The sequence below is a fragment of the Sminthopsis crassicaudata genome, chromosome 2 (genome assembly GCF_048593235.1).
Source record: "Sminthopsis crassicaudata isolate SCR6 chromosome 2, ASM4859323v1, whole genome shotgun sequence".
NCBI classification, from domain to species: Eukaryota; Metazoa; Chordata; class Mammalia; order Dasyuromorphia; family Dasyuridae; genus Sminthopsis; species Sminthopsis crassicaudata.
Genome location: NC_133618.1, coordinates 349,492,235 through 349,510,438, shown reverse-complemented (window position 1 = coordinate 349,510,438; position 18,204 = coordinate 349,492,235). Strand labels below are relative to the sequence as shown.

Here is an 18,204-nt window from a genome sequence, read left to right as displayed (position 1 = left end):
AAAGGCATTTTCTCCTTTTAACCTATACTGACTGCCCAAGAGAGTTATGATGGTCAGGTTTAATAAAAAGCAAAGTGATCCTTTTAAAAGTATTTAAAGTATTTGAATTTTGAAAAAAGGGACATAGGTGTATAATATTACACTAAGAGTAAACTTGATTGTCCTTATTTTGTTTAGTAGCCTCAAACAGCTCTTTAAAGGCTGAGTTATATTTAGTTTGTAATATTAGTTAGAAATCCCATACCAAGGAAGTAACAGCTCATTGATTAGCTTAATAGAAACTTTTTTAAAATCAGTCTTTAAGGGGCAGTTAGGTGGCACAGTGGATAGAGCACCAGCCTTGAATTCAGGAGGACCTGAGTTCAAATCTGGTCTCAGACACTTAACACTTCCTAGCTGTGTGACCCTGGGCAAGTAACTTAACCCCAGACTCCCAAAAAAAAAAAAATCAATCTTTAATATTTGTTTCCAGCAATATTTTTCTATAGTTTGGAAAGATCTTTTTAAAGATAATTTTACTTTTCAGATTACCTAAATATATTAAATACACAAGAGTTTAAGTTTAAAAGATAATATAATAATCATTTTTAACATGTTTAGCATATATTGAATTACTTGCCATCTAGGGGAGGGGTGGGGAGAAGGTGGGGAAATTTTTGCTAAACAAGGTTTTGCAAGGGTCAAAATTTGAAAAATTACCCATCATATGTTTTGAAAATAAAAAGCTTTAATTAAAAAAAATATAATCCATGTCTGTTGTTTGCATTCTGATTCCTCTTCTCTATCTTATGAATAAGGATATTCTATGAATAGAATTAACTTTTTTTCTAAACCTCAGCAAACCTAATCATATCAAATAATAAACTTGTGCCTTAAAATACATTTACTAAATACTTTTTAATTGAATTGTTATAAAGCCAGATTTCATCATTTTCTTAGCATAACTATCCCTGCCTTCTTCCTCCCCTCAAATTTCCTTTCTTCTTGTGTTGGAGCTGAGTTCAAATTTGGCCTGACACTTACTAGCTTTGTATTCTTAACCTCTTTTTACCTCAGTTTCTTCAGTTTCTTCATCTGGAAAATGAGGGTAATAATGGCATCTACTTCACAGAACTGTTGTGAAGATTAACTTGAGATATTTGTCAAATGTTTAGCACAGTGGTTGGCATGTAATGGGATCTCAAAGAATAATTTTTCTTTTTTCCTTCTTCCCTTGTCAAAAAACTCTTTCACAACAAAAATAAAACAAAATCTATACATTAGCTATATCTTAAAATAACTTCTCGTTTAGTACATCTAATCTATTACCTCTTTGCCACAGGGTGGGAAACCAATCATTTGAAGTCAGTTCTTAGGTCTATCACAGTTATTTTCCTCTATAATGCTGTAATCATTATACAAATTGTTAATCTGAATCCTCTTTACTTTAACTTTGCGCCTATTCAGACAAATCTTCATAGTTTTCTCTCAATCCATCATTTTCAACATTTAGTATAGTTACAGTAATCTTCCATTACATTTATATATCCTAATTTGTTCCATTTCTTTGCTGCACAAAAAGTGCCAGTTTAAACACTTTTGTATATGAATCTTTTACCTCTCTCTTTCTCTGATCTCTTTTGTTGTATATGTATTGATCTATCACTGGGTCAAAGACTATGTGCAGTTTTTGTGAAAACAGTTTTAGATTCTTTCCAGAATGATTGGTAAGCTCTTAATTAACCAAGATTTCTTGGAGGACCTGATATTTGATGTAATTCTTGGCAGAGAGAAGGAACTGCATGAACAAAAACACAGAAGTGAGAGTACAGCGCATTTGAAGAAAAAAACAGTAATTCATTTTGACTAGAAATGTATGGAGGAGAATAATATGAGAAAAACTTGGAAATTAGTATTTTTAGATTTGTCATTTCTTATTATAATTAGGTGATGTTCATAGTCTTATATTTCTTTCAAGTGAGAAACCCTTACACAGGACACAAGTACCTCTGTGGAGCTTTGCAGTCTGGAATTGTTTTGCTTCAGTGGTATGAGCCAATGCAGAAATTCATGTTGATAAAGGTATTTTCTTTATATTTATAATTTCTTTTCTCTTTCTGATAATTTAATAAAGAGTTGCTATTGGTATCAAAATTTTATCAGCATTAAAAGTGCTGTGTCTTTTCCTAAACTTCCTCATTAACATTCTTTATTTAATATAAGCAAATTTAATTTTATGTTAACCTAATCTACTTTAGAGAAAATTCACATTATTAAAGATGGAATCAAATCATATAACACATTTTTAGAAACTTACATCATGGTATAAATTCTGTTAAAATTAATGCTTTCTGCAAAAACCTACTCTGCTCATCCCTAAGTATGGAAAAAAAAGAAAATTTAAAAGTTGCATATGTTCTTGAAAAGCAATAGTTACCGTGTATACATTTATCATTTAAGCAAATATTGAAAAAAATAACATCATTCCCTTAGTCCAATAATAGGAATAGCTCAGGGAACAATGTAGGAACCAAAAATGAAAGGTGCTAAGGGGAAGAGGAATAACATTTAACGGTTCTGCTCTGTGTGTGTTTAAAACTAAATATCCCATTGCTTTTCACATATTTAAAAAAAAAAAAAAAAGTAATGCTTTCTGGAATTGCACATATAAGGAAGTGAATACATATTCAATAGCTGTCTGAATAATAAAAAGGAAAATATCTTCACTAAAGCTCTTTCATTTATTTTTCTGCAGCACTTTGATTTTCCTTTGCCAAGCCCTTTGAATGTATTTGAAATGTTAGTGATACCAGAGCAAGAATATCCCATGGTGTGCGTAGCTCTTAGCAAGGGGATTGAATCAGGTCAGGTTGTTCAATTTGAGACAATCAATTTGAATTCAGCATCTTCATGGTTTACAGAAATTGGTGCAGGTGAGTAGAGTGCTTTTCTCCTTTTAGAATGTAAGTTGTTATTTGTTTATTTTGTATATGTAACAGAAGCAGATTTAACAAATAAACATAACTGGTTTTAGGTTTTTTTCCTTGCCTGCCGCCACAATAAAGAAAAAAATCATGTAAATATAATTTGATACTTTAATCAGGAATTTGGTCTCTTGTATTGTAATATAAAATATTTACATCATGGTATAAGTTCTATTAAAAGTAATGCTTTCTGCAAAAACCTACTCTGCTCATCCCTAAGTATGAAAAAAAGAAAATTTAAAAGTTGCATATATTCTTAAAAAGCAATAGTTACTCACATGTAAAATGTATGGGATTGCCTGTCATCGGGGGGAGGGAGTGGAGGGAGGGAGGGGATAATTTGGAAAAATGAATAAAAAAATAAAAAATAAAAATTCAACCTCAAAAAAAAAAAGCAATAGTTACTGTGTATAAGTTTATCATTTAAGCAAATATTGAAAAAATAACATCATTTCCTTTATATTATATTACAATATAAAATAATTTACTAAGGAAATTTTGCCAGCTTCTTCAAACATTATAAAATATTACTTAAGTTTTTTTCAAGAAGTTAAATTTTTTTCCACCCCACCCTACCCTGACCCCGAGGTAGTTTTCCATTCTGATTAACTGTTCTGGACAAAGATCACTCTTTTTTGTGCTGTTCTTTCTGAGTAATTAGACATTTCCCTTTATACTTTAACTGTTTAATCTAATGACTATATTCTGTCATAAAGAAGATACCCTTAGGCTTTGGCATCTTTGTCTTTTAAACCATTTCAAGAAGACAACAGATATATAGTAGATTAAGCTAAGGTCCTTTGGGATACTCTTGAAAGGTTGGGAGAGGGAGGAGGGCAAATCTAGTAGATAATCAGATCTTTGTTTTCTTTGTTTACGCTCATCTTTTTCACTGTGCTGTTACCAGAAATATCAGAAATGATATTTAGTTGAAAATTACTTAAAATTTTAAATTACTTGAAAAGTTTCTTCTTTAACATGAATATGAAATAATATAACAGATCCAAGATAGAAATTAAGCCTGTAATGAAGGAACAAGAGTTGTATGGGGGACCATATAAGAGCAGCACCTTCTCTGAAACTTTTTTATTGGATATAAGCTAGCCTACCTTTAATCTCTAATTTCATCTTTTTTAATAGTTTATTATTAGAATTATAACTAGACCTTGTAATTTCATCTATACAAAGGAAACTCCCTCTTTGACCCTCTAGTTAGGTACCTTTTTTGCAACTTGAGGTATCCCAGAGGATGATAGTGGGGAACTTGCAATGTCAGAATGTTTCAGAGTTAAGACAAGTACATATCTTCTTGACTTTAAAGCCAGCTGTGTTCACTCACCAGACTTCATCTCTTCATGATTGTGACTTATTGTAAAAATCTCTTGATTTCCAATCCTGATGGTCTTTTCGAAGTTTTTAATCTTGAAATCTGTGCTGCGTTTAACACTATTGACCATTGACCATCTTCTTTTCCTGGCCCTTCTCTGGAATTTCATGACAATATACTTTTTCTTCTTCCTTTCTCCTGTGCAAGCATTCATATGGTTCATCATATGGGTCACTAGCTATGGGTATTCTCTGGCTCTTTCTCGAACTCCCTTTTCTACATACTTTCTTTCTTGGTATTTTCATAATTTAAATTGGCATTAGAACTTCAGTCCTATATTACCAGTGAATGAAACTGATGGGATGAAGGATTTCTTAGTATTGAGACTGCCACATGATCCATATACCCAGAGTGGGAAGATGAGACCTTGGGCTTCAGGTTTCAGGAAGTCACATGATGCCTATTTCTAGCCTTGAACCCTAGGATGAAGGAAGTTAGTGAAGTTACAGGAAGTGACATGACCCACAGGAAGCAGACAACATTTATGACTATTGGTCACCTTGTTTTAGTTTATCCAATGAAAAGGCTGGAGTCTTATGCTTTTTAAATCTTGTACAAGCTGGAAGCTGGCCAGGTTCCAGCAGCACTAAGTTATAATCCTTCTCTGGGAGGAGATCTCTTTTCTGTAAAATCTTTTCCTCTGTGCCGTCTAAACTCAATCCCAGACTAGACTCTCTCCTTCCAGCCTGCCGTCCCAACTCTGTCCCAGGCTCAACTACTCTCCAGACCCAATGCTGCCCTCTTTTATCCTCGCAGAGATTGTAGTGAGAACTCAACGGGACTTGTGGGAAACACTTCAACCAATGAACTTGCTCCCTCAAAATTCCAAAGGTGTAAACTCCCTTTAAAGGCCCGAACCAAAGGTGTGAATTCTGAGCCAGAGAACTGTCCAGACAACCTGAGTTCTCACATTGTATTCCTAACACAAGGTGGGAGTCTGGGTCTCTCCCTTCAGAGGTTAAATGCTTTCTCTTTGTACCTGAAGATATCTGATTAATTTGGAAAAGGGAATCTAGCACCCATCCCACACACTAGTTTTGGACATAAGATCTTAAACTTTCTATGTCAAAAAGATAACTTACTATCTTTTCTCCTCCCTCTCCTAAATCCATTCTTCCTCTCTTTGTTAAAGGTACCATCTTTTTCATTTCCTCAATTTATATCCTCAGTGTCATTCTCAGCGCTTCCTCTTCCCTCATCCTATATTTCAAATTGCTTCTCAAACCTTGCTCCTTCTATTTCTATAATCTCTTCTCTTCTCACAAAACTTTAATTCAAATACTAATCACTGCTTTCCTAGACTGTTAGAATGACTTCCTAAGTGGAAGCCTCAAGTTTCTCCCCATTCTAGTCTGCCTTTTATATATAACTGTCAAAAGTGATTTTTCTTAAGTGAAAATTTGATTAGGTCAGTTCCAGTGGCTCCCTAGTGCCTTCAGGACCAAATATCAATTCCTCTTACTTTTCCATACTACCTTTCTATTCTAAATGGACATCAGTTTCTCTGGAATCCAGACAAACTTTGTTTCTATTCCTTATACTTGGCACGCCACCTTAGCTGTATACATTTTCATTTGTTCTCTTTCTTGCCTACTCACTCTGCCTCAGAATCCCTTTCTTCCCTCAAGGCTACAGTCATTCTCAACTCTAAAATAGTGAATTAATATCACTACTTAAATTTTATTAGCACCTTCCCTTTGAGTTTTTTCCTTCAATTTATCCTTTATATGTCATATTTGCACATATTGTTGTCTCTCAGACTTTATTAACCTTTGTTTATATCTCTAGAACTTAACATAATACCTAGCACATAAAAGACCTTAATAAATGCTTATGGCTTGATTTAACTTTTTGGATGAAGTTTTTTTTTTTTTTTTTTTTCCCCCCTCCACCCTCAACTGCTAATGCCCCTTCTTTTACCTTATATTTAACCTACCTTATATTTATTCTTATGGGTTGTGTATATACTTATATGAATATACTCTTTGCTTAGAATTCAGATTCTTTTAAAATAGGGGTTTCTTTCCTTGTATTTGTATCATTGCTTAGTTCAATGCCTGTCATATATAAATGCTTCTTTATTATTTGATTGATAAATACCATTACTAAAATTCATTAAATTTGCTTCACTGTAATATTCTCTTTAAAAAGTAATATTCTCTTGCTGGGGTTTTCTTGGGGTCTCTGGAGGCAGCCTTTGTTTTAGTTCAGTATTCACTACATGAGTAGCCAGGAGTTAAAGTCCACAAAGGTGGACGATGGAATGAATCTGTCTCAGCCTCCGAGAGCTTCTAGTGTGCTTGTCCTTCTGGCCCTGAGAGCTTCTCCTTATATGCCCCACACTGAGTACAAACCAATCATTATATCAGGAAACCTTTATTTGTTGTAGGATTAAATCAATGTTAAACTAGATTTAACCATTGTCTCCTCAATTCCATTTAGTACCTTGTTTCAAGTTCTGGCCCATAACATCTTCTTGTAGGATTAAATCATTACAGACAACTTGAAGGCTACAAGTTGTAGATAAGATGATCTACTATATGAATAAGAGGAGTTTCCATTCAGAGGTCAAATCCCTCTTCCTATGGTTATAATAAGTATTATTTTGTTCTGGTTCTGTTTTATTTTCTTTGAATTATTTTGTAAAAGTTTATCTGTAATTATTTTAAATTATTTAATATTTTATTCCCCCCTCCAATATGTGTAAAAATAATTTTTTACATTTGTTCTTAAAACTTTGAGTTCCATTGATGTTAAGTGAAGTCAGTAGAACCCAGAGAACATTGTGCACATAGAATTCAGAGTTCTAATGGTCTTGGCTCTTTTCAGCAATGAGGTGAGTTAGGCCAATTCCAGTAGATTTGTGATGGAGAGAGCCATCTGCATCCAGACAAAGGACTATGGGGTCTGAATGTGGATCACAAATATTTTTACCCTTTTTGTGGTTGTTTGCTTTTTTTTGTTTTGTTTTCTTTCTTTCTCTTTTTTTTTTTTTTTTTTTTTTTGATCTGATTTTTCACAATAATTGTGGAAATGTGTGTAGAATAATTGCTGCCTAGAGGAGGAGATAAAGGTGAGGGAGGGAGAAAAAATTTGGAACACAAAAGTTTTGCAAGAGTAAATGTTGAACACTATCTTTGCATATATTTTGAAAATAAAGCTATTAAAAAACAAACCAAAAACCCCTTTAAGTTCCAAATCTCTCCTTCTTTGAGAAAGAAAGCAGTTTGATATAAGTTATACATTTGTAATTTTGCAAAATGTATTTCCTTATTAGCTATATTGTGAACAAAAACCTAAATGAAAAAGCCTAAATGAAAAGGAAGAAAATAAACAAAAGTATGCTTCCAGCTGCGTTCAATTTTATCGGTTCTTTCTTCTAGAAATTGGATAGCCATTTTACATCATAAGTTCTTAGGAATTGTATTGCTGAGAATACCTAAGTTGTTCAAAGTTGATTATCATACAATATTATTATTAGGTATAATATTCGCCTATTCTGCTCACTTCATTTTGTATAGGTTCATGTAAGTCTCCATTCCCCAATTGATGAACATTCTCTCCACTTTACCACTACTATAAGAGCTGTTATAAATATTTTTTAATATATATTCCTTTTCTTCTTTGTTTTTTTATCTTTTTGGGATACAGACCTACTAGTGGTATTGCTTGAGTCAGAGTATATGCATGGTTTTGTTGTCTTTGGTGCATAGTTCCAAACTGCTCTACAGAATGGTTCAGTCACTTCACAATTCTTTTTTTTGTTTGTTTGTTTTGTTTTGCTGAGGCAATTGGGATTAAATGACTTGCCCATGGTCACACAGCTAGGAAGTATTAAGTGTCTGAGGCCAGATTTAAACTCATGTCCTCCTGACTTCAGGGCTGGTGCTCTATTCAGCTTACAATTCTACTCATAGTTCTTTAGTAGGTATAGGGTGGTAGCTCAGAGTTGTTTTAATTTTTAATCAGTATTTTTTTTTAGTAGTGAATTTTTCATGTGACTATAGATAGGTGATTAGTCTTCTTTTTCATGATTTTCTTGCATCACATTTCTTTTCTCAATTTTTTTCCCTACCTCTCTTTTTTGATTTTTTACAACCCATCTTCAGCTCTTTTCTGAGCCTGAAACCTGAATCCAATTCACATTTTTCTTTGAGACTGAGTATTGCAGTTTTGATTTTGTTATCTTCTTCTGAGGTTGCTTTTTGATATTCTCTATTGCTATAGTAATTTTGTATGATCAGGATATTTTGTGTTTTATCTAGCCTGCTTCTTGACTTTTAGCTTTAAAGTTGGACTCTTTCCTGGCTTCAGGTTTTTTCAGAGCTAGTTCTAGAAGTCTTAAGTTTTCAATTCTTTCAAGATATTATGATGTAAGGAGAAATGTGTTTACTATTTTACTGACCTGTGTTCTAGTTGTAAGTGATCACACTCTTTTCACCCTGAAACTATGACAAGAGTCCTCTACTCCCTTATAAATCACAAACTCTAGTGTGCTAATGCTCTTCTTCAGCCTGGGACTGCCACTCAAGAGTGCCACCCAGATCCAAGTATGGGTAATACAACAGAGTTCTGCACCAGTGCCAGCAAAAGGCCTCCTATAAGCTGACCAGGTCCTCAGCCCCCTTACATTGTATGTGATCTGAGAGCTCCAGAAACAGCTGCTTCTGTCACCCCCATGCCCTTTTTCTATACTTGCTGATCCTATTTGTTGATCTTAAATGTAGTTAGTATTCAATTACATTATTGCACCATTATTTAACCATTCTGTTGCTTTCACTTTTTGTTTTTTTCATTTTCTGGCAATTAAGAAAAAATGCTACTATTAAAACTTTAGAACACATACATGTAGTATGTTTTCAGCAATTAAGTTATTGGATCAAAAAGTGTGATTATTTTAACTTGATATTGCCAGATTGCTTTCCAGAATATTTCCCTTAATATTCTGTTACCTCACCACCATTATTTCATTAACTCTGCATTATTTTTGCCATTGTGGTATCTGTGAAATGGTACTTCCAAGCTGTTTTGATTTATATCTCCAATTAATAAATTAGGTATTTTTTCAAGTGATTACTATTAATCACTTTATATCATTTTATATCACCTAAACTTCTTTTTTCCTTTTCCCCCTCTTCACAAAAAAAAAAAAAAAAAATCACAATTCTGTATAAAAAATAATTTAAAAAAAAATTTTTTTAAACTTAAATCCAATATTCATGTCCCCTGTCTTCCCCCCTTCCCACTTCTGCAAAGGAGAAAGGGTATGTTCTCATATGTCTGCTTTGGGACCAAATTGAGTTTTTATAATTGGTTTTGCTCTCTGGTGGATGTTCTTTCTGTTTACTTTGTTGTAGTTATTGTGTTTGTTTTCCTTGCTCTGCTTAATTCATTTTGCATGAATTCATATAAGTCTTTTCATGTTTTTTTGTATTGCAGTTTGTTTTTTAAAACAGTAATATTCCATTATATTTTTTTTATTGTTTTGCCATTCTAAATCAGTGGACATTTACTTTATTTCCAGTTCTTATCTAGTACAAAAAAAATTCTATAGTAAATGTTTTTTTGGGGGGAGGAGGAGACATTTTTATTAAAGATTTTCCTAGGTTATATGCCTAACATAATTTCTAAGCCACATTTATGGAAATTTTACATTTTATTAGCACAATTACAAATTGCTTTTCAGAATGGTTGAACTAATTTAGAACTCCACCACTAACAGTGCATTAATGTGCCTATCTTTTTACAGTCACTCCAACATTAACTGTTCCCATCTTTTTCATCTTTACCAATTTGTACCGTTTATTTAATATACTCAAATACATCTATCTTCTCTTTGATTCCTTTTGTTTTTAATAGATGACTTATCTCTTCCTACAATTAATATAAATCCATTTCCATTTTTGTGCAATTTTTTAAACTTAGTTGTCATCTAATTGAACTTAGCGAGATAACAGTGGAATGTATGAATTCTATATGTTTCTAGCCCATAGTTGATCAATTTTTCTAAGTATATTCATTAGCTAATAAATGCTTTCCCTAGTGTTTAGTTTCTGTAAATATATTAAGCATTTTGGGGAGGTATATATTTGCATGGATGACTGTAGTTACAATTTCTTCTGATATTCTATTTCCTTTCTTACCTATAACCAAATGATTTCAATAACTGCTTTTGTAATATGTTTTAAAGTCTGGAATACAAGCCTACTTTTATCATCTTTTCTTCTTTACTATATATCTCTACTGACCTAACTTTAATCCTCATGGATATGTTATAGCTCTTATATCTGCTTTTCTTACTCAAAAATAATCTTTGACTTTAAAAAGATGATGATAATAACTACTGTGTCAGATTTGTGTCCACAGTTACCTTGAAAGTCAGATAACCAAAGTCAGAGCAGTATTTTTTCCAAGTTCTAGTTGTCTGTTCTTTGCATTTTCTTAAGATTGCACATAAGGAGCAGCTAGGTGGCGCAGTGTATAGAGTACCAGCCTTGAATTCAGGAGGACCCGAGTTCAAATCTGGTCTCAGACACTTAACACTTCCTAGCTGTGTGACCCTGGGCAAGTCACTTAACAGCCTCAGGGGGAAAAAAAAAAAAAGATTGTATATAATTACAGCCTTTTTTTTTTCTTTCATCAAGGCAACCAGCAGTTAGATTCCATTCATGTGACACAGTTGGAAAGAGATACCGTTTTAGTGTGTTTAGACAGTAAGTACGGTTCTTGTTTGTTTTGTAACGATTTCTATAATTGCAAAATTTGAATTTATATATTTCAAAAAGTTTCATGGTTATCCTATTTCAGTTCATGTTGACAGTAATTTTTTGTTCCAGTAAAAATTGATTGATTGATTGGTAGTTAATTCAGAATATTCTTTGTTCTCCATGAGATGCCTACTCAGCTGTTAAAATTTTTTTTCTTTTGTGCCTAAAATATTTAGTTTGTTCTGTGTAACTTAAAATTTATAAGAAATAGTGTGATTTACTAGCCCTGATTCCTAGAAAGTATTCCATATTTGAGTTTGCTTCACTAGCTATATAGTAAGTTTAAATGAATTGGAAATTTTAGTCATCTGTATAGGAGTAAAAACATTTGAGAGAATATATTGTTAATATTTTTTGGCAAACTTCAGTGTGTTACTTTGTAATTCTGTGGAAGTAGTCCATAGAATATTACTTAATGGAATTAAAGAATTAGAAGCAACATTTGGGATCACTTAGCTCATAGTCCTACAGATGAGAAGCTTTTAGTACCCTGTTGCCTAAATTACTTACCCAAGATCCTTTCTTGCTTATCTTAATGCCAATGACAAAGAAATAAGAAAGACTGAGTTTTATAGAGTCACCTCTGAAGGATGCAGCAAACTCCCATATTTCAATTGATATAAAAATAAATATTAAAATAGCTACTATATGCTAAGCACTGTGCTAGGGGAAAATTTCTCACCTCAAATAATAGCATCCTAATGTCAGTGCAAATAACCAGAATAATCAAATTACCATTTTCCCCCATGCTGTTGTATGGTGATAATTGATATTTGTAAAATCTTATAAAATCATGAATTATTCTATGAATTATCAAGGAAATTTAAATGTGCTTAGAATAATTGTAGTTATAATTTCATTCTATTCTAGGTGGTAAGATGTGTTTATAAAAATAATTGTAAAATACCTGTTTTATATTTAACACTATACCAGAGTACAGATATTAAATGTAGTTAACATTCCTTCCTAGAGCTTCCTATACAGTAGGAAAATGAAAAACAAACATAGATCAATTATAATGCAAAATAATAACTGAAATACATTCACAAGTTGCAAAACAATGTGCCATGTGATAATAGAGTCCTTAAAAACATGGGTAACTTAGGGAAGGCTTCATGTAGTGGTTAAAAGGTAAAAAGGGATGAATTTGGAATTCCTCAAAATGAATAGGACCTTAATTCAAATCTTAGCTGATTTTGGGCAAGATACTTAATTTCTCTGAGCCACAGTTTCCTCATCGATAAAATGAAAGGGCTGGACTAGATGATCTTGTGAAGTTCCTTCTAAATTGAATCTATGATCCAAACAGTGATTGGACAAGGCAATTAACTTGTTTGTCTCAATTTCCTCAACTTTAAAATAGTGCTAATAAAAAGACCTACATTTCAAGATTGTTGTAAGATCAAATGAGATAATTTTTCAAAAGCACTGTGTAATACTGGTAATCTCTTATTAATTAGAATCAATAAAATACAATCATAAATTTCTTAGCTATTGAATTTTTTTGTTTGTTTCTTAAGAGAAAAAAAATGGTATTTGGGAGATCCCAGGCCCAGGAAACAAGCTTGAGACAATACAATCAGGGAATATATACTACAACCAGGATTCCATAAGGCAAAAGCTTGGATATTTAGCCAAAAAGTATGGTTATGAATGAGAGTTTGGTTTTAAAAAAAGAGTGAGAGATGCTATGGTCAAAGTGAAAATGGAGCTGATAAATTTAAACCTTAGAGAAAATTAAGAAATTAATATGTATTCTTCATCTTAATTTGTATTAAATTTCATGGTCAATTTTATTTTCTCCAAGAAAACCAAAATGTAATAAAATGTATTTTTTAATACTTTGTACAAATGAACTATTAAGTTGAGAGACTACTTTTGTATCAGTTAAGAGTTAAATAACAATTTAATAGGGAGGGGGAAAAAAAAATATTTTTCTTTCTGAAATAATTTAAGCGATATATTAATTATTTCACTACAGATACTGTAATATTTTTATGTGCTTTATAAATAAAGAACTTATAGTTAAAGAACCATCTTTCCAAAGGGGGCATTTTAATAAAAACTCTTTTTTGCAGAAATATATATTAAATCATAATTAAAAAAACAAAACAAACTGATTCTTTACTGACTATACATTAAGAGGGAAAAAGGTACTTTTGACTCAGTTATAATTATTTTTCTCAAAACTTTTCTCTCTACCTGCATGTATATCAGTTTACGTTTATTTTTATAATATTTATTTCATGCTTGATTTTTCTGAATTTTTTTCTTTGAGGATTTGTGAAAATTGTAAATCTTCAAGGAAAATTGAAGTCAAGCAAGAAACTGGCCTCTGAGCTAAGTTTTGATTTTTGCATTGAATCTGTAGGTAAGTCAATAAGTTTTTCTTCAATATTTTTGGTAGGAAAATAGGTTTTGTTCAAACTATATTTAGCTTACTAGGTCATAGCTAATTTGTTAAAAAAAATTTATAAGTATTTTAAAATTTGAAATTACAATCATTTGTTTCTTTTCATTGTCTCCTTTATTCCATCAAGTGAGTTATATCAAATCCAGTTTGGTACATACCATGGAGCTATTTATGTGTTGTGACAGGATATTAGATATATTAAGACTTTCTTATCTGTAAAACGCTGCTCAGTATGTTGTGATGGTCAGTGATTTTAATCTCATCTTATACCTGTAATATTTTTACTTGCCTTGAAGACAGAACAAAAATTTTAAGACTGACAAATATATTTAGTTTATCCTTATATGATTCTAGTGTGTCTATATATTAGCAAAAATGTTCTTTCATGTTTACCATTATTTTCCACAAGAAATATTATTCATCTCATCAATCATAGATAGATAGGTGAAGTGAAGCCCATTAAATGGCATGTGTTTAAAAGAAAGCCCACTGGCTGGAATATTTGTGAAAAAGATTTTGTGAACCAGAATTTCTTTTTAATAATTTGGAAAATAAACATTACCATAAATTGGAAGTCCAAAACATTTGGTAGTTTCCCTTTGGGATATGATAATTTTGGTTTATCACACTATATTGCTATTGATGAGGTTTAGAATTGGGTTACCTAAATGAAATAGGTTTGATTGAGGTCTAGTGGCAGGTTTGGGGCACAAGGAGTCAAATAGAGCTCCCCTGCAACCCCTTTGGATTCGGTGCAAGGATACAGAGTTAAATGAGGTCTAGTAGTGGTGTAAGAGTCCCCAAAAAACCTAGATTGATAAAAGAGGTTTAAGGAAAGATTTTAGAGGCAGAGGTGTGTCTACATTGTGGACAGGTAAAAGCTTTTAGTTTTCCAAATTCTTGCAGCCCCTCTTGTATCTCTAGAGGCAGAGAGTGAGACAAAAGGAGGCCTTTTGTCAATCTGCAGCAATTCGTAAAGAATTGCATAAAGCTCTGACAATGATCCAAGCTTGACTGAGTGGCTTGGATGTCCACTGCAGAATAGGGAAAGAAAAAAAAGTCTTTTTACCTTGTCCAGAGTTCTGGATTTCGCCAGATTGTGTCCAGTTTTCGGGGTTCTAGTTTTCGGGGTTCCTGATCAGGGAACCATGATGATGAGGTTTGGAATTGGGGGTACCTAAATGAAATTAGGTTTAATTGAGGTCTAGTGGCAGATTTGGGATACAGGGAGTCAAATAGAGCTCCCTGCAACCCCTTTGGATTCACGCAAAGATACAGAGTTAAATGAGGTCTAGTAGCAGTGCAAGAGTCCCCTGTAAAGGAATTTACAGACCCGAAAACCTAGATTGATAAAAGAGGTTTATTATGGGGTTTGGAAGTAAAGTCTAGTTAGTAAAGTTGAAGATAGAGATAAAAGGCACTGCAGAAATCCTTTGACATGCCTGGTATAAGATTGCCATGTTTGGGACCTCTGCAAAGAAAGGGCTCCAGCTTGGCTCTTTTATAGTAGGGGGCTTTGGCTACAAGCTGAAGGGGGCTTGTAGGTGGAGTCCCAGGTTGGCTCCGGACTGGGTTTCAGCCAGGGTTAGAATCTGAATTGAATTCCATGGGTTTCGGGACTGAGCTAGATAACAAAGATGAAATTGTTTGTGCTGAAGGTGGAGTCCCCTCCCTGAGACAGAGTCCAAGGAGGTTTTCTCCTTTAAGGATTTTTGAGTTTTGGGGTTCCCTCATCAATATGACAATCACAAAAGCTTAAGCTTTGTCATGAGGTGGAAATTGTATTTGAAAATAAAGTGTGTCACTTGAAGGTGAAGAATACTATGATCCTGTGGAAAGAGCAATGATTTTTAACACAGGATCTGGGTTCAAGTCTTGGTTCTATTATATTACTATCTGAGCATTTTTGGGATTCAGTTTCCTTATCTGTAATTGAAGTTTTGGAATAGATGACTTCTTCAGTTCTATTTTAGTTCCAAACCTGTATACTTATTTATCTTTTCATTCAAGTCTGGGAATTTAACCTTGACATAAAATGTATTAATCCATCAATACAGCTTTTGAATAGAGAAAACAACTATTTGAAGGAAAGGAGTTAAACTTACTGAACTAGAAAATCCCAAACTACCAAATGTTTTGATGCTAAGATAAAAACTATATAAGTAATTAATTTTTTATAATTTCTTTATTCTGTGGTCCATGCTTGTTAATTTCTCTGAAAAGATACAAATATCTAGACCATTACTTCTTGTTTGTTATTATGAAGACTGGCCAACATACTTGTGTCTTTTCAAATATGTCTATTTCTTTAACAAATTATCACAGCTTGTTATGAAATTTTATATTAATGTTAGGGATGCCTCATAGTTTATAATATAAGCTGCTAGGTGGTGCAATGAGTAGAGGGCTGGGCCTAGAATATATAAGACTTGAATTTAAATATGACCTGACACTTATTGGCTGTTTGACCCTGGACAAGTCACTTTAATTGCCTCCTTTTCCTCTTCTGTAAAATGAACTGGAGAAGGAAATGACAAATCATCCTAATATCTGCCAAGAATACCACAAATGGGGTCTGACAATTAAAATGACTAAACAGCAATCAAATCTGACTAACAGTTCATATATTACTATTATTACCATTATTATTATTTAAACTAAACCTATGGTTTCATTAAAGGGAACTCCCACAGAAAAAAGTTCAGTTTCACACTTGTTTTGTTATTTACTGTAGTAGAGAATTGCCCCGGGTACTAAAAGGTTAAATGATTTGCTTGGGGTCACATTAGCAAGTATGAATTAGAAATAAATCTTTTAACTCAAGTTTTCCTGACCTTGATACTGGCTCTTTACTCATTAAATCTGCTCTACTTTTCATTCACAACTGCCTACTCATAAAAGCATTGTTTGTTTGTTTTTTTAAAGCAGTTTATGAATCCATCATTTGTAATTTATTTTAAATGTTGGGCAAAATCATGCTGCTAGATCATTCTTAAAAAAAAAAAAAATCAACTTCCCCATCCCAACTAAATTATAAGGTATCTAATTTCTATAAATAACAGGGTTTTTATAAGAACTTTATATAATAGCACCTTGCTTTCTCCTTTTATAATAATTTTTTTTGTCTGGACACCCTAATTACTAAATTCCAAATTAATTAATTTGTTATCTATTATTGAAAACTAAGTATTAGATATGTTTTGTCTGTGTTTTATCCATTTAAAGAATTAATTGTGGATTATAAAACATGTGAATAATGTTGATCTTTAAAATCATCACAACTTTCCTCTAGTGTAAATTAATATTTAGGGTATATAATTTTGAAAATTCATGTAAACAATTTCCAGCAAATTTCTGAAACACAAAATTGATTGGCTTAGCTACAAAAATGTTGGGAATTAATGATGTAAACTCTGATATATATAATAATATAAACTCTGAGAGATAGTCTCTGAGATCAGACACTAAAGCAAGTTCCCCATTCTTCCTATTAAAAGTTTCAAACAAAATTTATAGTAAACCATTGGATATTGGTTTTAGTTTAATTTTTTTTTTTCTTAGTATGCCTTCAAGACAGTGTGTTAGCTTTCTGGAAACATGGAATGCAGGGTAAAAGCTTCAAGTCCGATGAAGTAAGTTTCTATCAGTTGTTTTCATTGATTTTTCAGTGTTTTAAATTTTTTATGATTCAAAAGACCTTAGGGACATTTGTGCTTAGGTCTATCTGAGTTTATCTAGTACATTCAGTTTCTACTTTGTGCTGATACATTTAAATTTAGAGGTGGGGGAGTTACCTGAATCACAAAATCATCCTACCTCCAATTATAAAGTAATATAAGTAAAATGATATATAAATATAAAATGTAAAGTATAAAGTTATGTATATAAAGTAAAATAAGGTGATGTCTTTATCAGATGAAAATACCTTTATTCAATGAACAAATCTATTGATGCTATTAAACTTAAGTTTGAAAAATCCATACTCACTTTGGAAAGAATGAATTGGAAAAAGTGAAATGACACTACATAGGAAGTTTGTTGGAATTGTTTACAATGACCCAGTCATTTCCTCTGGAACCTGTATAGAATATCAAGCTAGTTTGGATTCCAGATTTCAGGTTTCTGACCAACCCAGAAGACAGGGTGGTTTCGGCCAAGCCTCTGAAAAGGATTTATTTGGTGTGAAGTATAAGACTATATAAACTCCAGCCCTTCAGTTCCCCTCCTTAACTAGCAGATGAATTTTAGTTTTTATGTGGATTTTTTTTAATTAAAACTTTTTTTTTTCAAAACATATGCTTGGACATTAACCTTTGCAAAATTTTGTGTTCCAATTCCCCTTCCCTCCCCCCCACACCATCCCCTATATGACAAGTAGTTCAATATATGTTAAATCCAATATATGTATACATATTTATACAGTTATCATAAAAAGTGAATTTTGAAGGGTCAGAAAATCTATCTTGTCATCACCATGCTAGTAGTGTCCCTGGAACAGCAGTAGACACAGTGAGAGAAGGCAGCTTCAGGAGATTTAAGAAAAAGCAACACTCTACTTCAGGGGAATTTCATGAAGGGCATTATCAAGGGAGCCAAAAGACTACCATTCCAAGAACCAGAAGTTACCCTTTTTGATACTTCATGCCTTCCAAACTTGAGCCCACTTTCCCCCAG

The 18,204-nt window shown here is 32.6% G+C and overlaps 1 protein-coding gene across 8 annotated transcripts in view; it reads left to right on the top strand.

Moving 5' to 3' along the window:
- MAP4K5 (mitogen-activated protein kinase kinase kinase kinase 5) overlaps window positions 1–18,204 on the top strand; it is a 222,681-nt gene that overhangs the window by 191,597 nt on the left and 12,880 nt on the right. For 5 of the 8 annotated variants that reach the window (XM_074290738.1, XM_074290743.1, XM_074290739.1 and 2 more), the window contains exons 26-30: window positions 1,958–2,061; window positions 2,735–2,912; window positions 10,995–11,063; window positions 13,396–13,488; window positions 17,092–17,162. In XM_074290738.1, the coding sequence (XP_074146839.1) occupies window positions 1,958–2,061; window positions 2,735–2,912; window positions 10,995–11,063; window positions 13,396–13,488; window positions 17,092–17,162 (515 nt within the window). The remainder of the gene's footprint in view (window positions 1–1,957; window positions 2,062–2,734; window positions 2,913–10,994; window positions 11,064–13,395; window positions 13,489–17,091; window positions 17,163–18,204) is intronic. The other 3 variants (XM_074290744.1, XM_074290745.1, XM_074290746.1) reach the window with 3 other exon arrangements.